This window comes from Lineus longissimus, chromosome 4 (assembly GCF_910592395.1).
Source record: "Lineus longissimus chromosome 4, tnLinLong1.2, whole genome shotgun sequence".
In the NCBI taxonomy this organism is placed as follows: Eukaryota; Metazoa; Nemertea; class Pilidiophora; order Heteronemertea; family Lineidae; genus Lineus; species Lineus longissimus.
Window position 1 is genome coordinate 15,781,025 of NC_088311.1, and position 25,807 is coordinate 15,806,831.

The following is a 25,807-nucleotide window of genomic DNA, read 5'->3' on the forward strand; positions in this document are numbered from 1 at the left end:
CCGACGGAGTAACAGCAGGAGAATAAGGGCAATTTGGTCTTCTTGGTCCGTAATACTTCTCATAGGATTTGACAGTTCCCGGGCGCTGCAATTTTGGTATCATGTGACTGACCTATAAATCATGTGACCGATCTGCTTGTTGTGATTCGTCGAACTCGTGCAACATTGCTGCAGGTAGCCCCCACACGGTGATTAACTTCCTCGCGTGTCGAGAAAATATCAAACATGCTAGATCGGCTGCGTCTCGACACGCGAGGAAGATACGCAGCAAAAAACGACCCCACACAGTGAGAATTTGCCTGTCGCAACGTGCACGCGTGTCACTTGCATCACGCAAATTTCACCGTGTGGTGCGGGCTTTAGCGTTTCACTGTTAAAGAGTTTCAAGATGCAGAAGAGAGGATTAGTTATCTTCAATGTTAAGTTTCTTCTTTGCATCATTTTGTCATTAAATTTGGGCAATGGTGGTCTCATGAAAGGAGGGATGGGACGGCAGGATGGCTATTGGACAAGTTTTCATAATCAGTATTCTAGAACACGTTTTGTAGCGATGGTGGCGATCCTAGTGTTCGGGCCTCTTCGGCTCAACTTCGGGTGTGGTGGGAACCTAAATCCGGCTGCAACATTTTCTGACAAAAATCAGAGGCAACTTAAACGTATTTTCCAGCGGTGCTGCAGAAATAATCATTTTTACTATCGTGTTATTTAGTCAAAGATACATATAACAATAAATATCAGTCATTACTTCTGAGCACGCGCGATGTTTTTGATGAGTTAGGTGCAAATTTTCGGGCGCCAACCGCTGTTCAAAGTCACGTAAACAGCAAACCTCAGGACTTTTAACACTTTTTTCTTAATGAAACTACTAATTAATGTTTCATCCAGAATAATATGTTCCGTTTACATGTCATTCAGAAAGATTTTGGCAAGTTTAGGATCGATTTCCGACTTCATATTTTTCACGCCTAAATGTACGCGATAATGAGCTCGTAATGATATGCAGTGACGTCATAGCGCAGAGAGAATTACGCGGAAATGGGGGCGCGGCCAACTGACTGCAAAATTGATGTCCTCATACTAGTATGTCCTGAAAAGGTATTTGGACACTTACATGATCATTGTACCGTTGAGCTTGGGTCTGGTGCAATACCAACTTGAAATGGGGGGTTAGTGGATTTAGCAAAGTGTTTGGGATGCCCTGTATGTGAAAAAGTAAGATAAAGAGATGCTTAAGAAAATTTACTTTATTGGTAAAAGATTGACCTGACCTGCAGGTGATTGGAATTTAACAAAGGCTGATTGCAATCATGGAGTTAATTATATAAGAATCACTGATTCGGCAAAGATTATTACAAGACGTCAAGATGTACAGTGTTGGCTGTAGCACCTGGTGACTCCAGGAGGAACATGTGAGACAGCTGGCGTGTTGCCAAATCCGGACCTACTTTCCGTCAATGCTGAATACGTCGATGAGAGCTCTCGAACTATCATTCCATGCAAAAAATGGCAATGACAACACCACTAATAACTTCAAATTATTTTCCGGTTATGATAACACAACACGCATCTTCATGATCATAATCTTTCTCAAACTAACTGAATGACCTAATCGCCTTGGACGCACAACCACATATCAATCCGCCCCGACGATCGACACATCCATTCGATTCGATAACACTCGATACAGTTTGATAAATAAACGAAGTTTTCGTGCTTTTAGCTGTCAACATCAATGGCTATAATATACTCCTGCAGAATAGTAGAAGTAATAGAACTAATTTCCGAAGTTTCCAATAGTTTGAACACAAATCAGAACATCACCCATCAGCTGGACTCAGATCTGCATAAATTACGATAAATAATGAGGTCGTCGCTTCAATTTCGCAAAGAAAGTTGACTCCATTCGAAGGTTGTTTTGACCAAATTCCGTTGAACTCATCGTTATGAGGGCATTTGAACACATTCTCGTTGATCTTTTCTATAAACGTCTGAAGTTTCGTACCAAAATACATTTCCGTAAAGGCTTAAATAGGAAAATTTGTCACTTACAAAATCATCGCTCCGGTAGAAATAAAAAGGTCACCGCCATTTTCTTGATGATAGTACTCCAGGTAACCTCGACCGCGCAGTGGAGGGTCGAGCCGCCTCATCAATTTACCCAAGACGAGCCGTTCATACAGTGGATGCACTGGCAATACCAGCAGTCCGGTATTCCCTGGTTCGAGGTTTTCATGTCAGTTCGCGGCGGGAAATTTAAAGCAGAATCATCCGGGGTCAAACAACAGTTTTGCTCACTACCGCCAACTGGTGATATAAATCGACACTAATCTATTTTATATCAAAACTTCTGTATCATGAAGACCTTTTCAACTTTATTTCAAACTTTTATCTGCTGGAATAGAGCGTCAAAAAATTGTTTTTTCATTTACGCATTTTGCCCCCTGGGGAGCTGAATTTGAGTCGAATCGCCAAAATTTTTTTCCGTAAGAAACATTTTCTGCGGTGTTAATAAGCAAGACTAGATTTGAAGTGCCTCGGTTGTATGATTACAAAAAGCCCAACTTGTCTACAGATGGCGAGATGGAAGGATGGCAGGATGGATGGATGGATAGAAGGACGGACACCAATCGAATAGCTATTTGACTAGCTCCGCTGACTTTGTCAGCTGAGCTAAAAACCCGTATAATTGTGATATATCCTTGCCAGGAGTACCTTCCATAAATTTGTTATCGAAAACGAGCTTCTTATAACCGAGATATCACACTTTTTAGGTCTTCATATTTGATCCCCTGGTGGCCAACTCAAGAATCAAACCGCATCATTATTCAGTGTCTGTACACATGACATATATGCGATTGTTCGAAACATACTACGGTTCCGGTTAAGAAGGCTTGCAGACGACTGAAAAAAAACAACAAAATACAGGAACGTTTACCGTCGAATGAAAGATTATGAATTAAAGTTGCAAGTTTTACTGTCGAATGAAAGATTATGAATTAAAGTTGCGTCGTCGTGCAATGTTTGCCTCAGCGATATCTGCTGAAATACAAAAGTGACTGTTAAAGATGTACAAAGACATATGATAAAAGCAAGAGTAACTTTGTACGAACATATCAGAATTCACTGAGGAGTACTAAATTTTCGGAAGTCTTGAAAGTGATAGCTACAATAACAATTGCAGTGTCATTTACAGTCTTTCTTTTCTTTAATTAACAACAATATCGCATAATCTTTCGTATCTGGGCTGTAGAGGATTCCCTTAGGAGGTATATAGCAAGATAATCGCTCGTTTTTTATGTGTAATCTTTTTCATCTTTTAAAATTGCATACCTGAGACATGGATGCACAGATAGTATCTAATATGAACAATATATTATTTTGTCTTAATTTCATACTTGGTGGATCAATAAAAAGGTAAACCTGAAACAAACAGCTTTTATGTGATAAGTATTAATGCCATGGATATTTCATTGCATGTATGATAAAGTAGGAGCTAGGCCTTCACACCATCCATGCGGCCATGGATGACTGCACACCATTGTCTTAAAATTGACATGCAAAAATCTACCTTTTCCAAGTCCCCTGTTCCATCCTTTTCATGTTGTGTTATGCAGGCGTATCCTTTGTGCATTTTGAGTACGTTCATGAATTAAATGTGAAAGAAGAGTGTCTTCAACACCAGATTATCAGTTTATTAAGCGGCAACACCTTCAACATGACCCCCGCCTCTTTGAAAACAAGAGTTCACAACGACGTCCCAATTCTTGAATTGCTCTTCACGATGAATGTCGACCTTCTGCTGAATTCTTCGCTATCCGGACCCGGCCATAGTTAGAGGAGAATTTCAAGACTTCCGACATCGTTGTGAACCTTTGTTTTCAAAGAGGTGGAGGTCATGTTGAAGGTGTTGATGCTTAATGTACTGATAATCTGGTAAGACCATCTCCTTTCACATTTAATTGATGTACGTACTAAAAAACGCACCAGGGATTTCTGCATGCCATTTTCAATACAATGGTGTGCAGTCATCCGTTGTCGCATGGATGATATGAAGGTCCAGCTCCTACTTTTTCATACATGCAATGAAATATCGATGGCATTAATACTCATGACGTAAAAGCTGTTTGTTTCAGGATTATCTTTTTATTGATCCACCTTGTATATTGATTTCTTTAGTGGCAAATAACGGCTAAATTATAATCAATATGAAATACAAATGTTTCTCTCTGTTGGTTCCTTCCACCAATTACCAAACACTCCATGTGTCCATGCCCCGAACTCCGTACAGAGCATGGATAATTGCTAGTGAGACGTTATTAATGAATTACTAGGAGTTTATGACCCAAATTATTGCTAACGTCTGATTGGTTATCACTCATATGACGTCATCATTCCCATACATCCACTAATGGCGGTATTTACTACACAAAAGTGGTTGCAGTCAGTGCAAAGCATATTTTATGAAATGTTTCTATATCATTCTAGGCTGGATAGTTTTATATAACATTCATCACAAATGCAATAATAATGAATACAGAAAACATGGCTTTTTTCTAATTTGAAATATTTACAGGTACATGTAACTCATCTGTAAAAACTAAGCGCTGAGAAATAGTAATGACGTCACATCTACGGAAGCCTATTATATATCTGACCACATTACTAGCCAAACCAGCTAACAAAACAATCAAACTGATATGGGATGATAATCTTTAATCGAACTGTCGATGTTGTTTTATACTTGGTCCTGGGGCTTTTAATCCAAAATTTATTAGTGGAACATTTTGAAAGAAAACTACAGTAAATAACTGATACTGTTATTTTTGAGGCGTTCTACAAATATCAATACTGTACTTTATGTAATTCACTCATATATTTGAAGATTTTGATAATTTTATTCTGGGGCATTCAAAACATAACAATCTGTGATTGAAGGTAAACATTCTAGTTATTAGATTAAGTTATTCAATTAGATTAAGCCATCGAATTATTAGATTAAGGATGATATATTCTGTACCGGGAGCACTTTATTTACTGACAACATGAACGAAGTACATGGCAATACAACTAATATAGCCGTGTACAAAAACAGCGCCACTTACATGTAGCTTAAACAAAGCATTCGTATATTGCTGCCTACAAAAATTAACGAACAATATTTGTGACCAGATAGCAGTCGATATCAACTGCATAGCATGAAATTTTGTATTATATCGCAATGAGATTATAAATATTTGTATTTCAAGGAAAGGTACTTAAAAACCTGCATAACAGTCCTTTTTTCAGCTCATATTGAGTCAATCTTCATAATGTTAGGCCTGGATGACCTTGAATATATACCCTTAGAAGGTTGAGTAGAAATGGTGGGATGATGAATAACCAATTTACGGGAATCCTTGATTATGTCCATCTTACCGACTTTTCCGTTAAACCCGAACCGTGGTATGTCTCGTACAATCGCATGTATGTGTTTGTACCTTGTACACAGCGATAAAACCATGGAAAAGAACACAAAGAGAGAAGAAAAAACGTGAACCAGTACTTGTATATCATGATCAGCAATCTTCAAACCATGTGTTGAAACAATAATCAACTGAACTTTAAAATGCCATTGGTAGCTGAACCAATACAGAAAAGAAATATCAGTGGCTGACCGTGTTTCCATTGTGTTAGACAGTTATACAGCCCAATGATCGACTCCTCTACTCGTGCATTCCTTAGCCCACACTGGACCCCCGGTTGTTCCACACTGGTGGGCTAGTCAATTTGTTCATCCCTCAAAATCGTTCCTTATCTTATCTAATTTTTTACTTATATTTTCAGAATCTTGCTAACAATGATGATTTGCTGCTACTTGACACAACGTCCAACAATTAAAGGAGTCCACCACTGATCCTGACCTCAACAACAATAGTCTGCCAAAATCTCCTGATAACGATACTACCAGAACGTCAGGAACTATCATCGAACTTCAGGATATTACTATTTACATAGCCTGCAAAAAAATTCCATGCAAAAAACAAGAAATTGGTGAATTCGAAAATGTCCTAAGTGTAGCACTGAAGCCACTGAAATATCCCACGGGTGGAGTAAATTACTGCTTTGCCAAGGTAACATGTACCGTGCAAGGAAATGATGATCAACTCATTCACCAAACAATCTTCAAACCAACTGTTCTATCTTGGTGTTAAGAACTTGTCACCACACTTCCTGCTCCTGTTTAGGTATACTATGATGAGAAAACACAACACTTCCCTAACATCATCTTCAGAAATGCATCTTATGCCCCAGTGATATCTGAATAACTGCAAATTTACCAGATGTATAGGTCAATAACGTGTAAATAACCAGCTTCCAATTTCACATGTACTATGTAATGTACTCCCACATTCAAGAAAAATGACTTTGCATTTATAAACTCAGCTGACATACAGTCAAATTCCCTTCTAAATAACCTGGCATTTATAAACTGTGTGCAATCATGTTTCTATGATATACATGTATTGTGTACTGAAATTTAAAAAAAAAAAATTTTGTACAGGATGCTCAGGCATACTACCACCATTATGTTTTGAATTAATAATCTTGCAAATGTTATAAACTGATACATGTGTTGCCATGTTTCGAAAACATAATTCAATCAAACTTTACTAAATTTGTGTATATCATTTTTTCAGTCTGTCATGCGACTGCATTTGTGTCTACATAATTTTGCAATTATAAACTCGGACATGTGTAATCATGCTCCCACCATATAACTTTCAATCAAACTACAGTAATTTTTCTAATCATTGTTAATTTTTGTACAACATTTGACCATATGAACAAAAAAATTTTTTACTTTTACTTCACATTTTTAAGTATTTACTACCATCTATTTGAATAAAAATGTAGTAAACATTTGCTATGAGTAAAAGTTTGTACTATTTACTAGTACAGTAGTAGTTACTCCGAAAATAGTACATACTACAGTCAGTATGAATAAAGTTGAGTATTTACTAACGTTTTCAAGTGACCAAATGCAACTTTCTACAATAGCAGCATTTTTGCAAATTCTGCGCCAGAGGAAGGTGTATGCCCCAAGGTGAACTTGCGAGGGGAAGAATTATAGAATTTTGTTCCGTTTTGTTGAGGAAAATGTACTTAGGAGGGCTGAACACTTATGGATGATGCGACAGGAGAAACTAGAGGTGGTGCCCTATCAAGGAAACAACAAATGGAGGTATTTTTCCGTTGTGGGGGTGACCCTGGCTTTCAAGAAGGTGTTGGTAAGGATATCGGTATGACTCAGTCAACAGATTCAAAAACATTTTCTAAAGTTTTGAATGGGATTGTGCAAAAAGCTGATTTATGGATAAACTTTGCCAAGAACCAGGGTAACCTTCAACGTGCAAAGGATACTTGGCATGATAAATAAAAGATCCCTTGCACAATTGGGATACTTGATTGCACCCATGTCCGGATACAAAAACCAAAGAGCCAAGGGCATGAATACATTACCCGGAGAGGTGCAGCATCAATCGTTCAAGCTACATGTGATGCTGGTGAGAGGTTTACCAGCGTGGATACTGAAATGCCAGGGTCTGTTCATGACAGCCGCATATGGACGAACTCCGTTGTTGGCAAGTTTATGATGAATTCCAGGACTGATGCACTCCTGCATGGGGATGAAGGATACGGAATTGCACCTTGGTTGAGGACACCTTTCAAAGACCCACAAGAATCTGTTGAACGATCATTCAACTGTGTGTTTACCAAGGAAAGAGTGATAATTGAGAGATGTTTTGGCCAACTGAAATGGCGGTTCCCTATGCTCCAAGCATAACGTCTGTGACTCTATGGAACAAAAGAAAGTTTGAGCAAAAGAACCCGATTACCAACTTTGTGTAATGGGTCTGATCACTATGAGTGCGGTTAGCTCAGGACATAAACAAGTAGATACTAGTTTGGTAACAGTAGGTGCTATGAAGTAAAAGTAAAAGTTTATTAATATGAAATGAAGTATTTACTTTTAATTTCAGTATATACTAATCAGAAGTTACTTTTACTACTTACTTCTACTAGCAAGTAGATACTCTTTTTTATTCATATGGCCCATTGTCTTGTATACTACCGCTGCGTTAAATTTCATGTCTACATACTTTGTAATCATGTATATTTCACTAAATAGGAAAAACACCCAACAGAGATGGTACATTCAACGTTTTGCTATTTATTCAAGCTTTTTCAGGGAATAACAATATCGGCATACGAAACACTCCTCAAAAAACTTTTCTACAACAACATGTATATGATACTCCATCGAGTAACGCCAATCACACTGCAATGGATCTGTTCTGGCTCCGCTCCTCGTGTCTTCGTTGACACGTAATCCGAGCCGTGTCGAAATATCGATCAGGGCATGAGGTCAAGGGTCATATAACGTAAACATACATTTGCATGTGTTGTACTAGCTTTGTCCAATAGGTGGAGTTGTTCTTTACAAGTAGTAGATCACAACCATTTCGTGTTACAGATGTCTCTGGTAAAATGGTGCTGTCATCTGGGGTTTTAAGAGAAAAGACAAAACAAGACTTAGTGAAAGATCTAAACAGTCCCTAACATTGTCCATAACATTCAGGCACGTGGGTTTGTTACTCCTGAGAGTGCTGATCCAAAATGACTCCCTTTGACATGTTTGAGGAAGTTTGGTGTTAGAGTTTACATTGGCTAATTTGATTTATTTTTTGTCAGTGACTCTGATTTTATTGTCTGGCAAATTCAAATGGTTTTCCACACCAATATATTAGAATAATGTTCATTCATTCTCACTTTGAGTTGCCTGGAAGTTTGACCTATGTATTGAAGGCTACATGTTACATTCTGTGAGTTACAGTTTATTTTCTGGCAGATTTCATAGCATTTTTGGTCATTCGTCTTTGAAATGTAGCACTTTTCACCATAAAGATGCAATTAGAAGCACTTGTTTTCGAAACACTTGCTGTTATCAGAAGGTGAGTGGGAATGTCCTGTTTCACTTTGGCTCTGTTTATAGCATCCTTTAAGCTTTTACACTTCCTCACAGCTGTTTCAGCTAAGCCTAAACATGACATCGATATAAACCATTCTGCCTACTAGCCTGCTGCCCAACGATTGGTCCATGCGAAAAGCCTGTTAACCGCTATAAACATTGTCGCCAATACACATCTCACACATTATCGCAATACCCATTCAGCCAAAGGGTTATTGCATTGGCATCGTTCAAACATCAGCGCGCTTCTGTACACGTGCTCGAATTAGATACGACGGTTTTCATTGGCTCATAAGTTGTGTCACATGACCATTCACCCGGCAAGAAAATTTCATGAAATTTGGACCAAAATTAACGAAACAGTGGCGATTTCCATGTTTTTTATCGATTTTTCGACAAGTTACAGATTTTGGAATTCTTCAAGACTAGATAGCCGGGTAGGCATAATATCATATATCATAAATACCCCGGCTGTTTTGCATAACTCATTTCAGTTTCGTACAGAATCGTGCGTTTATTCTGAAATTTCTCAAACTTTGATCTGCTCAAATTCAAAATGGCCGACTTGCAGACGGAGATTGAGATGGGGTGCCAAGTTCATCGTACAACATCGAATTCCCTTGATCGTTATTTAGCAAAACGAGTTACTTCCAGTATTCATTCAAATCTTTACTTTTAAAATATATATCTATTTTATGTTAGTTTGCTGTCTATTCATGCAGAAAATGCATTTGAAAAACAAATGTCTAAAAATAGTTGAGTTTTGAAGTTCGATAGTCGGGTCTATTTTGGTGAAAGGGGTACAGCATGGGTAATAGTACAATAATAAGTCATGATCGTGCTTATGAACAAGCCATGAGTTAACATATACCATAGTTTATGTTGAAAATATCTTTACAGATGTAATTGATAAATATAGTCTTAAGAATTCACCAAATATAGAAAAGTTCTTGGTATATTATCCACCTGTTAGCAAAATGAACTCGCCCATTGACCCACATTCCAGTTTGTTGTGGTATTTTTGTACAGGGTGATGCCAAAACAGTGCCTTTTGTTGACTGGTAAAGAGCCCTTCAGTTACTAAAATGCCTTTTTCCTTTAATTTCAGCTGGTTGCATGGTGTGTACTGCAGATAACTTCTCGACTTAATCCGGCTGATGTGATGCTTTAGTTGATTCGAGAGGCTACATGTATATAGGCCCAGTACGTCGACATCATTGATCCGGCAGTGAACAAGATAAGTGGTAAGTTAAGCGATGTTTCCCTTCATCTATGTATTCACAAACAGATGATTGAAATCATTATACTGTATTTCCGTAGGCTTTGTATGCATGTATTCTATTCTAATAAATTACTCTTTATTTCAGGTTCAGCCTCCAAGATGTGTCACCAGAAATGCAACCGACATTATAGACAGGCGTGATTACTACTCTGATTTTGGACTGATGGTAAGTTCCGAGGCTATTTTGATTGCAATTAAATATTATTTGAATCTACATTGAAATAAAAGTGGACATCTGTAGGATACTTCCTTTCTTTCTCTAGATTCAACACTGGTCAGTGTCAGAATTGAATTAGAATAGAAGCTGTGTCTGTTGGAGCCACCCCCAGTTCCCCCCCCCCCCCTCCCCCATTTAGCCACTGCCATTATGTTTACACTCACCTTTACAATTCCAGGTATACTCGTCTTCAAAATGGACCTGACTAGGAATGATGATGGTGACTTCCCTCCTCAGAAAAAAGCTCGGTTGGATTCGAAAGTTGGTGCAGGCGGTCGTTAGCGATATTTCGGTCGTAAACGCAAGAAGTCCAAGAAATCCACTGACAAATCACGAAAACGTATATTCAATGTCGGCGACACGTGTTTGTTCAGATTGGACTCAAAAGTTTATCTTGGAACCGTTCTTAGTCAAGTTGATGAACATCATTTCCAAATTGAGGACTAGACAGGAACAGTGCGCACCTTCATTTGTCTGTCACTTTGATTAAAAGAAAGTTAAAGTTGAAACTTCTATAGCAAGGAATATGAAGATGTGAACTTTGTATTATTATTTTTTGAATGTATGAGTCTATTGAATGTAAATTAAATGCATATTGTGAATAATTAAAAATAATAATATTGTGTACATTGAAATCATGACTTTTAATTTTTGTGTACTGGTACTGCCTTGATATGTTGTCCTCTGTGACTGTTGTCTCATCTCTCGGAATAACAAGACCCCAAGCTGGATGAGACACCTACATCCCCTGCATATAAAAGATAGGTTGTGACATAATGTCCTCTGTGACTGTTGTCTCATCTCTCTTAATAACAAGGCCTCAAGCGGGATGAGACAACTACATCCCTTGCCTATGATAATAAAGGTTGTAACATATAATGTCCTCTGTGACTGTTGTCTCATCTCTTGGAATAACAAGGCCTCAAGCTGGATGAGACAACTACATCCCTTGCCTATGATAATAAAGGTTGTGACATGTCCTTGGTGACTGTTGTCTCAACTTCACTCCCGGAATTACAAGACCCCAAGCTGGATGAGACCCCCGTTGTCCTGCCTATGATATCATAGGTTGTGACCTGTCGATTTTTGCAACTAACTGTCTCATCTTGGTAGGCCTACAATAGGACACATTTGTCCTGCCTATATATACTATAGGTTAAGACCTGTTCTTTGCGCCTATTTGTCTCATTTGTGTACAACAGGGCACCAATCTTTCATACCACAACATAAGTAATGGGCATGGCATTTTCAAATGACGACCATTCTTCACAACGAATAACGAAGTAGGCCCTTTTAAAATGCCTTTTATTTGTCTTTGCCTGAGTGCAAACCTAATCTAATCACAGCCATACAAAGCTATGTTATATGCAGAATATTAAATTGCTTTTTACAGAAGAATTGGTATCTGGGCTGAAACATAATAGAGGTGCAAACAATCATCAATATTTTTACAGAAAAACTCCATCAAAGTCATCTTTTATACACTACACAGTGCAGGCCCAAGCCTATCCAAGATGGCAGCCGGAATATAATACACAAAGCTTGGTTCAGGTCAAGTTGGTTCTAATAAACGCATGCAATCTTAATTACTACTAACACAATTAAGGGGCATACATGGGTGGATACAGGCCTTTTATGTAATCCTTAAGCGGTTGGGGTGAGGAACTGGGTTGTTTATTGGGGTAGCAATTAACACCTTCATGCCAGCACCTCCCTAAAAAGTGGCGTATGGTGCCGTCTGATTAAACTTGCGTTTCTATTCTAGCTGAAACAGCTGTGTCCTGTAACTATGGTTGGGAATTTTTGAGAACAGTTTCTAGCCTATTTCTGAGCTAAGCAGTACATCCCAGTGTTGTTTATAAAAAAATTGTTACAGGTCAAGAACATTCTGCTTGTAGGTTTTTGCTTGCTATAAGCAGTGTGTCCCTTACAGCCTGGCATTCATCATGTTCATTATTGACTTCTTACTGTCAGACTTCGTGTGTCCCCTAAGCAGTAACAGTTCCATTAGCCTATCTATGTGACAATCGAAGTCCTTGGCAAGTTGCTAAACCTCCTGCAATATCTATTCATCTTAAAAGAGCTGAAAACTCTGATTTGCTCACTGGTCAATGGATGGAATGTCATGATCAATGGTCATAAAGTTGACAGAATGTTGCACCAGATCATTTTGTTTTTGTCTTTCATGTAAACAGGAAAAACCTCCCATAAACACACACACCTTTGCAAACTGCATGACATCTCGTCCGAAAATAGATCTGTACGAAAGAAATGGTGACAGCACCTCTCCTAAAAAAAGGCATTATGGTTTCGATTTCCGGACGCAGTAGATTCAGCGCCTTCAGAGGGAATACAACCCTCATCATGCAGATATAATAAATCCACCTACCTTTTTTCGATCCTGATCATGGCATGCTGCTCTCACATCTGATCATCGGATGATTTTTACAAGTAGAGCAATTTATTCCTCAGATGATGAAAGACCAGTAGTCAAGTCTCAGGAAGAGTTATCTTCAACTCTTACTGCCCAGACACTTTTGAAAAGGACAAGGCCTCTCCCCTGACATCTTGGCACCAGTTGTTTGCAATATACTCTGCCTCTTGATATTTCAAATGACATAAAGCCTAATCTCAGGTCAGGATGGACGCTCCCCTGAACAAACACTCCACTTTTTAGACCAACCGCCCATGCGCTCTAACAATGAATTGCCTATCATAACTACACAGATAGAATTTATTTGATTACTACACAATCAAAAACAGGACGCATTCAACATGTTCATTCTATTTTTTCTAAGAAAACATTTGAATTTAAAGTATTAAATTATCGAAACTGACTGGACGTATTGTTGTTGTGAGACCGAGAAGTGAGACAGACTTTTGAATGTTTTACATTCAAATCAAACGTCAACATTTTCTGAAACGATCGGCAATGTTAAAAAAAAATTATAACCACAAACCAATCACAAGAATCTAATCTAGACATCTCACCTGGATTGTTGAGTGGATGATCGACTTATACCATTGATCTGAGGTAATTTTATTCCTTCTAAATTTACCTTATCATCGCTTCAAGTTAAACAAAAATGGCTGGCGTGTACATGCAAACTCGTACAGTGATGACTTTCAGACACTTGAATTCATCAAATGCCACCATCTTAGATGTCGGCATCCTGAGATTAGGTTTTTGATAATCCTACGTCATCGACTGCGTCATCAGTTCAGACTTATAACGATTTATTCTATCAATAAATAACAAGGTATGATCTTTATAGATAACTTACACTTTTTGGTGTGTTTGCAGGTGATTTTATGGAGAACTGTAAATGCTGCCTAGGGCAGCAATCATTTACGCGGGCTACATGATGATGCGATACCCTCTTTGAAAATCGAAAAATTATTTCCTTTTCCACATTCGCAGTACTACTTTTCAAGATGGAGGCAACTGACAAGTAACAGAGGTGATGGAAGGAACAAAATCGCCACCTCTAGTGTCAAGATTGGTCTACATGCAGCTACAGGTCCAATCAAAGAGCAGAATATTACTATGCAACTATGACGTCAAAGTGTGGGTTTTCCAAAGAATTCTTAATTTTCTGGGCCAATACCGGAAAATATTTACCTAATGCATATTTTTCCATGGAATTTTATAATTTGGCTTAATTTTAGACCTAAATTGAATACTATTCTTCATCCAGTAAACGAGATCAGCCTTAAAACAAAGCCGTCTCGCACGCTGAATGTAGGGCAAATTGCACTGATTTTTGGTTTCTGATCAGAGAAAAATATACCCTAAAATAAGGTATTAAGTTGAAACCTCTAGGTCTTATGGTTTCAAAACGTTCGCCCCATGTTGACGGATGGACAAACAGACAGAATCTGAACAGTTATTTTACCAGATACACTAATTCCGTCAGCTAAGCTAAAAGCTAGCCAACTTCTGTCACAGCCGTCTTGGCACATTCTTCAGGTTTATTTCACAACCAGCAAACACAACGGTTTAAAACATGTGGTACTGTTTCTTACATAGCTATATTTAACCAAACCAAGTTTTTTTGCCTATGCCATTCCTTCTTGCTTTCCTGCAGCTAAATTCATGCTAACGTATGATTGTCATCCTTAAAATGACGTACTCATGGCTATTACTTTAGGAGAAACCCGTATTTATTTCTTGAATGAGAATGGTCACACATCTTACTTGCAATTTTACCCGTATGCGACCTACTTGAACTGTCAAGGACACTAAATCAACTTTCTGCACAAACAGACAGACAATTTTTACACAAAGTCTATGGTAAGGGGTAAATAAACACTTTAGCCATCATGACTTTGACCCCACAGCAAACAGGTTATGATCAAATGACATCAACATGATCAATTTAACTGCAAAAAGTTATTTTAAGCCCCCGACAGGTTATCTGGGGGTTAATATTATAGTCCCAATTATTGGAGATGTGGAAAAAATCTTTTTTACCACAGTCCACTTTTCAACTTGCATTTTTTTTCCCATTTTATATACCATAGGAACAAGTGGATACTGAAGAACAGAAACATTTCGCGTGCAAAACATTTTTGGCGAATGTCCGTGAAGGACTTTCGCCAAAAAAAGTCGGCCACAAAAATCTCTTCCTTTTCACAAGAACTCCATACCTCTGTATTAAACAAACTTCCTAATTCTCTTTATCATCGTACAGTCCAAATCACAAATAACATCCATCCTACTTCGCGTCATTGATGCGCAGCATACACGTGAGTTGCAGGCCGAGCTTCACGTCTATGACGCACCAGTGACACGCTTATCTCTCTATGTTTCGCATATTTTACGGGCGACATATGCATTGGGTACCGCGTCAATGATTCACCACTGACGTGGCAATGACGCAAAGTTAGGGATGACAATTGTGATTTGGATTGTAAACCATGACAGGTAATTGAAGATACTGCGCAATTAGCACATATCATCTCAAAAATCAATGTGGTGAACATTTTTCTGGTATACAGTACATAGAGTAAAGCTAGACTCTCGAAACGTCCTTGAATGTCACTCAGTCACATTCCATACAATCATTGTTACTATTCTATTGAAAAATTCTTTGAGGGGCATAAAGGCATTTTAGGGTAGAGAAGAGGGTTTTTTGGACTACTTTTTTGTAGCAAAAATTGACAAAAACACAATATCAGTCTAAGAGTTAAAAATAATAAATGGTTGTGGGTCCATCAGAGACCATAGAAAATTTGAAGACATACAGTTAGCAAACACAAACACACCCTCATTTTTTTTTCAATCCTTCAAAGTAAACTTCTTAAAGGTTGAGGTATGATGAAGTAGTATAACAGGTCAACCCAGGTCAAAATTATTTGTCAGACGAAAAAGAAAATTTAAGAGGCTTCGTGAGAAAGTACCTAATTGTGCGCAATAAAGTAATTGATAGGTTGAAACGACGTCAGTTATTGCTCCTTAAAATTGAGACACAATTTTTGCCCACCTGGTATACATGTAGGAAACCCCCTCGAAGGGGTTTCCAAGCCAAAGACCATCACAAGGTTGTAAAATGAAATGGTCCAGGGACCATGTGCTCACCTCGGGTAATGTAATGCATGTCATTTGCAGTGGAGATGGGGAGAACAGTTTCTGGCTAGTTTCACCAGTTTTGATTCCATTGAATAATATCATTCTTCTCAGCTCATTGGCATAAAAGAAAATTACCGGTACCATCTAAGCATAGCATTTTGGTTATAAAGTTGACCGAATTCCAGGGTTATTGAAGAGTGAACATGTCACATGGAAATTGGTTGACATCTGTTCAACAGTTTAGGGGTACTAGGACTTCGTTTGATTTTCAAGATGGTGGCCTGGTGGCCATATTGTCATGGGATTTGACTAAAAATTAGGGATATTGATAAGAGTACATAGATACATAATCACATGAAGTTTGGTTGCAATCCCATCATCAGTTTCGGGGTAATAGGACTTTGTTTAATTTTCAAGATAGCCACCTGGTGGCCATATTGGTAAATGGATTTGACTGAAAATCAGGGATGTTGTAGACCCTCACCGAAAGGCAGTGCACTGAAAATGACTGCATCACACTGCTTTTGACTGAAACCCCCACAACATATGACTGTCTTAGGCATATCATTTTTTCTTAATGTTTTAAAACCACTGATTTTGACTGAAAGACCACTGCAAAGCACTGCCACTTGCGTAACATTATGAACGACGTATTTCAAAAACACTGCCTATGACTGAAAGACCACTGATTTCCACTTCTCCAACTCTGATCGAAACCCGTGGCATTTTCAACATGACTGAAAACCACTGCTTTATGACTGTTGAGATTAAGACTTGATGGCAGTGTAAAGCAGTGGTAATTGCAGTCAAATTCAGTGTTAAATATCACCCATAATGCAACCTGAGACAGGAAGTTAGTAAGTTTGAATTTGATTGTCAAACATTCAAGAAATCATGGTAACTCTTCATATTTCTTGATATTTACCCGAATTTCAATATGAGAAGAGGGGAGTTATAGTCAGTTTGAATTGGAACACATAAGGAGCCAAATGAATGCAAAAAGGGTAATCTAGACAGACACAGAAGTTGTATTTTCAGCAAATCAAGAAGGCTGTATAGGCCCTAGGTGTTATAATGTATGCATACACTGCAAGATATCTGCATGAGAGCTGCAGTCAACAGCTGATGTTGTGGGCAACAATACACATCAATCAGTCTGTTAGATCATTATTCTATAGGCCGCGTGCAGTACTTTATTTGGACGTCAATTTGATCTAGCTTCAATCCCTGACATCACTGACAGTAGCTATGTGCCATGCGTTGTTTCAATTGTCTAGTAACCCCATCTGACCACTGTCATTATGACAAAGTTTGCAATGACGTAGGTCAAGGACGCGAGTTTGTCATCTTTTTACTGTGTCACGTCCGCATGCAATAGCGATGTCCTCTATTTGTGCAGATGACGTCATCACTGCCATATTGGATGCAAACACGCCGTCTAAAATAGGACAGCAAAAGTAACAGTTGGCTAAAAGTTTTTGCTTTTTCGAACAATTTCTTTGGTTGTCATCAGCACAGGGGGGTCACGTCCCCCAAACCTCTCTCGGCATCGGGCCTGCATGCCATTGAATAAATTATTCATATTACCACTGAAAATGACTGCAGGAGGTTTTGGAAATGGCAGTCAAAATCAGTGGTGTTTCAGTGTGGATTCAGTGTGCTGCGAAATATTTAAATTAACACTGAACCCCACTGCCAGCCCTGTGCATGATGCATAGTGGGGAGTCATTTTCAGTGTCAAAAACAGTGGAAATCAGTCAGCCTTAATATTTAAATGAGCACTGCTTTTGACTGCCTTACCACTGATTTTGACTGTCTTACCACTGCTTATGACTCCCTAACCTCTATTTTTGATTGCTGTACAACTGTATGCTTTGGTAACGCGTGACTGAAAAACACTCCCTATGACTGCTTTCCACTGATTCCAACACTGCCATAAAAATGTGAGGTAACACTGCAACCTGACTGAATCCTGACTGATATCACACTGCTTTTCAGTGAGGGGAGAGTACATAGATATACAATCACATGAAATTTGGTTGCAATCCGACTTTGTTTAATTTTAAAGATGGCCGCCTGGCAGCCATATTTGAAGTCAGAGCGGGACAATTTTTTGGGATAGGATAGAGGGTCCCTGGATACATGTCCTCACAAGTTTAGAACCTTCTAGCATAAATAGAAATGAAAAGTGCCACCTATCGGTGATTTAGTGAACTTTGAATTCTTTGGTGATATGTCAAAACCTTATTAGATACACGCACCATAAAAAATTTCGTCACTCTACGTACAACCATTAGCTTCAAAAAGGCAAAAAAAACAATTTCCAAGATGGTCACCTGGAGGCACGAAATTAGGTCATATCGCGAGAAAAAAAAGGAAAATACGTCCGGGCATATTGCCCAAAGCTACCATCACACCAAGTTCTAGCCATCTAGTCGTAGCGATGACGAAACTTGCTCCGCTAATCGACGACGGGCGCCAAGGTATCGTATTAGCTCCCCAGAGGTGAGCTAAAAAGTAGCACCGCGTGCCGTCATTAGAACAATGCGTCAATAACGTCTGGCGTAACGTAAGTTATGAAAAAAGCTTCATCGTTGTAGTATCACCCTCGTGTGGTTTTGTGTATGCAAATATATCCTCCACACTCCCGGTAATAGAAAAGAGTATGCAAGCTTGTGCTAAATGATATATCACATTTTATGATGTAACAGCTACCTAAGCCATGAATTAAGAAGGCCTCAATACAATGTAACAAACAGAGCTATTAACATGTCCATTGAACCCCTATCTCTTCTGCTCAAAAAAATGCTGAGAGTTCATAATATAATTCAGCATAGTAGTGAATGATTAACTCTAAAAGAGATCCAGTTGCGGCACAAGTCTGTATTCAGACTAGCAGAACGTGATGAAAATAACTAAATTCTCGGTGATTACTTCTCATGCAGCTCATTGGCTACATAATCAACTACCTGAGGGGAACTCTAAACTGCCAACTTTTATCAATGGAAGCTTATTCCCGCCTTAGGCTTAAACCAGGCCATTTAAAATACCCCAGCGTCTTGCTATAGATTTCCTTCAATTGTAGGTCTTTTAGATACACCGAATCAGCTGAAGACAGTATGTCAGCAATTGATCATAGAATTTGCTTGCAATTTTAGATATTTTATTTGCATTTGTATTGAAATGAAATTCCTTAGGTTATATCTTGAGATTAACATTAAATAGTTTAGGGGAAACATCGTTTTTACTAATGCGTAATTTATGTAGCTGGAGAGCTCTGTATCACTCATTTCTTGAATTATGCATTCAAAATTGCGAAGATTTCGGGAAATCCGGTATTTTCATGTTTACGCCCAATTTACTCAAAATCAATGTGGGTGATTACCTTTCTGAATAGTCTAAACCTAGCAGAAAAAAACATATCAAAGCTCAAACCCGAAGTGAGATCTATAATTCGAGGAGCGTCGAGATTTGCGTATAAGAGAAAATGTGTTAAAAAGCCAATGGCAATGTTGCCTCAATTTATCCTCCTCAGTCCATTTGTCCAACAAGCTTAGTTATAGTTGTAGTAATAGTAATAGTTATGTCAACATTGAGACACAAATGTAGACAAACAGGAACCAAATTTGGGGGAAATTGGGCAATTTTGGCTCCATATTGTATAATTCGTCATCCATGTTTCCAAATCAGTCAAATATGAAAAAAATGAAGGGGCATCAATATTAGAGCATCCTGGCACCAGTTGTTTTCAATATACTCAGCCTCTCATACTTTTCAGACGGATTGTAGCGGTAGAAAAAAGCGCCCAATCAGAGTGCAGCAATCACAAGTTGCAGAATCGTTATCCAAGCACTACCATTATACACTACGATCGGCGATTGCCGTTATACCAGTCATGCGTCCCCCCACTGCATATAGAGGTATACAACACATGTACGGGTGTGTCAAGTAGTTGGAACAGCCGCTCTTTGCAATGTATTTTATTAGTCTTTTTCAGGGTTTTGTATATGACGAAGGAGTAAAACTAGCCTGATCTCCGGATGCATTGGAGAAAAGGAAGATATGTCTTGGGACTGAGGAGGATATGGCAATGAAAAAAGGAAAAATGTGATGCATTAATGATGCAGATAAAAGCAGAATGTACATGATATGATAGTTCAGAGAGTTTTGGATAGGCTCTGTTTAAAATAGACAATAGACAGGACAAGTTGGACAGTTGTTTCTAAGAGACTAAAACAGAGGATGTCAAAAGAGACTAAATTGACCTGGGCAGGGTTGATCAGAATTAAACAAAACTAAATGAGTCCAATAAAGCTGGTATTATTTGGTGTAAGGAGACATCAACTTGAAGAAAACGGTAAACAAAATTATCAAAATTTGTTTTTTAAGAACAAAAAAACAGGTTTGTGTAATTTTTGGTAATTCAGAATGCAAATGGACAGATGTGGTGTTGGTACTGAGATATATGACGTCATACTTCAAAAAGGGGATTGGCAGGGTCAAGTCATTATTTTACAGTCGCAAGTCACTGGGAATTGCAGTTTAAGAATAATTTGTTGCCACATGTACTGACAAAAACTGATGTCAATTCTCTTCCACTGAATACCAATACTCTTTTTTGCCCGAGTAAAGAGAAAACAATCACCTTTAGAGAACTAGACAAACAAATTACAACTCTTAAAACATATTTCATTATAGTCCATTCGTAAATGTTATGTCATCATCACTTGGGGCTCAGGTTCAAACTTCTAATCGGATTTCTTTGAAGTTTTTTAGTCAACATGGAATCGAAATAATTTTTTTGTACATTGATGTAGTCCATTTAATTTGGAATTTCTTTACTCTGTACGGTTTATTCACAAATCAAGTTATAATTTTTTTGTCAAGAAAACCAGAAACAAAATATTTTGGTTTATCCAGAGGACCTTCGAAACGAAGATTGGACTGGCTGAAGAACATTTTTCATTTCTGCACTGCTTAATCATGTTTTGTGTTTGACAAGGATAAATAAAATTCAAACTTCAAAGAAATTCCATCAGTAGTTTGCCCTCCTAAGCCCAACAAGGTGCAAAGAAATAATTGCGAATGGACTATACATGTAGATCTGCTTCAAAATAATCATCTCATTTCCTGCTGCTATATAGAGTATGAATACTGCAAGACGACAACACTTTAAAGACTAGTCAATATCATCCACAGTATAAAATACAATATGTTGTCAATCAGTTAGTCGGTGCAGAGAGAATTACAAAAAAGGATATATACTCGTAAATTAGTTTGGCAGTGGGACATGCAAGTAGCCGTACGAGTACAGTTTACACATTGGGTAGCGTTACATCCCAAATCTTCTGTGAGCTCCATTACATAGATATACAGGATGTAAATGGAAAATGCAACTGCTTAGTCTTTTCATGCCCATCAATTGTTACCCCTGGGCTTGACACCATTTTTTGGGGAATTCTAGACACCATATCCCAAGCCCAAAATATATTGTTATAAAGGCCCACATCGTCCGGTAAAAATATGAAATTTGTAACTGAATCTGAAAATTTCCAACTGCGTAAGCAATTACTGAATATAAATTTCAGCATTGCGTTGATTAGACAGATTTACAAATACTACATGTATAACATAAAATGAAACGTTTCAGCAAATTCATCTACATAGTAACTGCACTACGGCATTGCGTATAACTGCATTTCTTATTTTCGTGGACGACCAGTTATTACGTACCCTTTTAAGGGAGTTTACTCGTTTGCACTTGTTCTCTATTGATTCTTCTTCTATACATAATAACTGCATAATAAGAACAGATACAGGGAAATTATGCTGGCTCATCATGTAGACATAGCTTTGTCAATGCACAAGTGTTTTACTCTGTCCGCCATGCAGATCATGGCTCAGAAATGCTAACATCAATAATCAGGTCTAAATGCTGCCCTCGCATTTTTTTACCAAATCAATATGTCTTTGTTTGGGCAAGGCTTTACATACAACCGCTATAATTAAGCTACTGATGACTATCAAGAGTGCAGTGTTGTTCATAATGTTCTTTGAGCCAGACTGTGCCCCAACTGACCAGTGCATTAGGAATTTGTAGATTATATACAGAAAAGTGGCCAGAAGACATTGTGCCTTTCTAAAGGACAGCACCTAAGATAAAACACATCAGGTGATGGAATTTAAAAATCCCAACAGCTCCCAGACAGAGTTTGCAATTTACAGCTCCTTGTTCTAGGTTGGTTCCATAATCAAAAGGAAAGCAGGCAGTTGCATCTTTATACACTCTGTATCACCATGTCGAAGACGTACAAAATGTTCATGCAAACTCATTAGGAGATAAAGGGGATGGTCACTCAGCAAGTTGGTTTACATACATTTTACCAAGTCAAATTTTATAGGTTGGAAATAACTTTTGAAACAAAAATTATATAGTTAAGTTAAATTGTAGGTCCTAGTACAATATGGGTAGGTGCGAGAGAAAATTTTTTTGGAATTGATGATTTTATCAGACAAATCATGTGAAAAAGTAAAGTTTCCGTACAAGGCAAGAAAAGTGATGCCGCAACCAAACAAAAAGGCAGTCAGTGATAGGATCAACCATATAATAACACCAACATGATAAAAAGCATTGTTATTTACCAACATCAATGTAAAATTAGGGAAAATGTATTAACTTGGCCAGAAAGCAGTCGGAACAGCCACCATTTCTGGTCAATTATGAATTGAGGTAGTCCAGCTCTCTATTATGGCTCATGCTAGGCTAGTTTCTTAAACATGTGAATGAATAGGGTCTGATTTACTAGTATTGGCCCTCAGTGGACTGGTTTCCACAGGAATCAAGTACTATCCATGGAGCAAGATGTAATGGAGGGCATTTCCCTTTTATGCTCCATAACATCTACATGCCAAAATTAAGAAAATCAATCACTTTGCTATTGAATCATACTGTGGGTGTTGACAAAGTTTAGAATTGGTCACCTTCATGATAACGTCTATGGCGCACCTTTTCCAAATATTGCATAAACTGAGATTATAAGCTTTATGCTGATGGTGGATAAAGTCCTTACATGGATGAACTGAGCACAATTGATAATTGCATCAGAATCATGTGTCGGTCAAACACATGAAGCCAATAGCTGCATTTCTAAGTGGCCATGGTCAAATCATATGCTCATAGGCTACCGTTATGGTGTGTAACTTAATGTACCTTCTCCAAGAGAACCAATTCATCGACGAAAAACCAGTCCAGTACAAACAAGAAAATCCTCTTTTTGGTTGAATTTATGCCTAAAATGACAAAATGCAATGAATTTTATGATCCAAATCAGTAATATAAACCTTGGACCATACACCTGGGTCTTTGCGTGATTTGTAAAGTGCTGAAATCCTAACTAAGAACCTTATATTATTCCAAACAAAGTTGCCTTGAAAAAAGCGCTCACATGAAAAAAGTTATATTTTAAAATGCCCATACTATACCAGGAGCTATAATTTACCATACCAATGGAATTTTTGCTTCAGAAGTTAATTCCAACTGTGTAAAATTTGACTTGGTAAAACGTATGTAAACCAACTGGCTAAGTGACCATCCCCTTTCAAAATCAACCTGAACAAAATATTGATACACATAGTACAGAAGGACTGTGCTAGTGAGTTGGGAAAATTATAGATTAAGTTCTCTACTTTGCTCAAAGCTTGCAGGAATATTTTGTAGATTATTGCTCCGATATGTTTCTTAAATGTAAAGGTGACCACAGCCAACATGAGATGGAATCTACTGGACTACAAGCTGACACTAAACTCCTTTCACAGCCTTGTACTATACTGTTCGGTTCCATATATAATACCAGGGGATGATGAGGAGCCTAGCTGACACCAGAACACTGCAGGTTATAGCAACAAAGAGACGAGACAAATGACGTGACCAGCTGTGAAGGCGCAGTAGAGAGAGAGAGAGAGAGCAGTGAAAGATTGGTAAAGTGCAGTGAAAACGTTAATCCTGAAGACTAGTTACACAACCTGGTGGAGGAGCTTTGTACTCTTTATACTGCCCCAATAATGCGGACAGATGAATGGGCAGCCCGGCCGAAGAGTGGCGACGCTTCGGGTTGTAGCGGATGACCGAGTTGGACATGTTGGCATTTGCTGTGCGTATATTGAGCAAACTCTTAAGTAATTCAGGGGTTTCAGGGGAGTCTGGAAAGGAAACAATGGGAATGGTAATTACAGAGGTCAAAGGTAAACCCATGAAGGACTAACATGATTTTAAAAATTATCGATTATTTTCTGTTAGCAACCAAAATGAGAATTAAAGGAGTACTATAAGGAGAAGACAGCGGGTCCAATTGGTGGTCTCCAGGCAACCAATATGCACAGTTAGGGAACTTGATTTGGTTGGACTAGCAGTGTGTAAGTGTGAACAGTAAGATAGTACAGACACTTACAATGTATCAGGAGCAGCATGAATCTTAAATCAGTACTACCACACTGCTGCATATATTCTCCCTTTAACATCACCGCTGTAAAGCTTGTTTTACAAGCTTCACTAGGAGTAAGAATGTTTTGAGAGTTTTCTCATGGAGAAAAATAAACTGACACCAAAAAATTACACAGCCAAATGGAGACAAACCGTCTGTCAATAAAAGACTTTGGTGCATCAATAAACGCCCTTTCGGATATTTTTGTTAAAGCTATCCTGAAGGTTAACCATATAGGCACCACCGTTTTGGCTAGAACTTTAAATCCTAAAGCCATTAGAACGCTTTCGAGCAAAGTAATTTCCAATTTCAAGGGCTGAAGTATGTTCTTTATTTTCCAGAGAACAGCCTACCAAGTTTTAACAGGCATGGGCATTCACTTCATTTTGAGGGAGTTCTAATTGCTTTAAAAAAATATTTCAAGTTGGAGCCAAAATGGTAGTGCCTGTGGTCAACACTTAATTCCCAGTCAGAAAATATGAAGACTTTTCTGGCTACACTTTTGTTATCTTAACAAGAGATGTGCGCAATAAGGCATATTCATGCGGTGTCTAGTTGGCACCCATGTTGGCTCAACAACTGCGTATTTGGTTGGTGAACAATGGTGAAGAAGGACTGTATAAGAAGTGAGAAATGATGTATTTAGTCTTTTGTTTATCACTGCATTTTCTTTCATAACATCCTATAACCTCATTTTGGTGCCAAGAAATACTAGCTCAGTCCTTTAGGGCGAAATATTATGCAGGGTGCAAACAATGGAAAGGTTTGACGCATACATTATTGAAAAAACTTACAACGGTTGAAATCCTGACATAAGATGGTAAGGATCACACTGTTAACACACACTAGGGGTTTTAGACCCCAGACATGGGTTCACATACACACGCGCACGCACACACTTAACACACAACCAGGATAATAGAGTCACCAGTACAAATAATAATGTAACATTCAAATTTAATAACCAACAAAAATTGGCCTATTATCATTTATTTGCATCACATTGAAACACACTAGATGTCTGAAAATCTTTTCTATCATATCAGTGTTTCATTGAGGAATTTATTGTGCTACTTCACTACCTATGCGTCATTTGAATAACCTGAAAAAAATATGAAGACATAATTATAACGTTCATACTCATCCTCGGGGTTGAAGTAAAAGTTGACTTTGATGAAAAAATTTTGCAATCAATATTAAATTTGAGAAGTTTCTAAATTTGAGTAGTTCCCAAATTTTAGATCTG

At 38.1% G+C, this 25,807-nt stretch overlaps 1 protein-coding gene and 1 long non-coding RNA gene across 13 annotated transcripts in view; one reads left to right on the top strand and one right to left on the bottom strand.

The window, feature by feature from the left end:
* Nucleotides 1–25,807, bottom strand: part of LOC135486098 (SCY1-like protein 2) — a 333,434-nt gene that overhangs the window by 124,790 nt on the left and 182,837 nt on the right. For 10 of the 12 annotated variants that reach the window (XR_010446666.1, XM_064768609.1, XM_064768611.1 and 7 more), the window contains one exon: nucleotides 24,104–24,280. The exons of the other annotated variants lie outside the window; for them this stretch is intronic. Coding sequence is in view for 9 of the 10 variants with exons in the window: in XM_064768609.1 (XP_064624679.1) it covers nucleotides 24,104–24,280 (177 nt within the window). In the remaining variant the exon portion in view is untranslated. The remainder of the gene's footprint in view (nucleotides 1–24,103; nucleotides 24,281–25,807) is intronic. 12 annotated transcript variants of the gene reach the window in all.
* On the top strand, nucleotides 9,317–11,092 carry LOC135487263 (uncharacterized). Its single transcript, XR_010446794.1, has 4 exons — nucleotides 9,317–9,447; nucleotides 10,119–10,254; nucleotides 10,378–10,458; nucleotides 10,688–11,092. It is a non-coding gene; the product is annotated as an uncharacterized LOC135487263 (long non-coding RNA).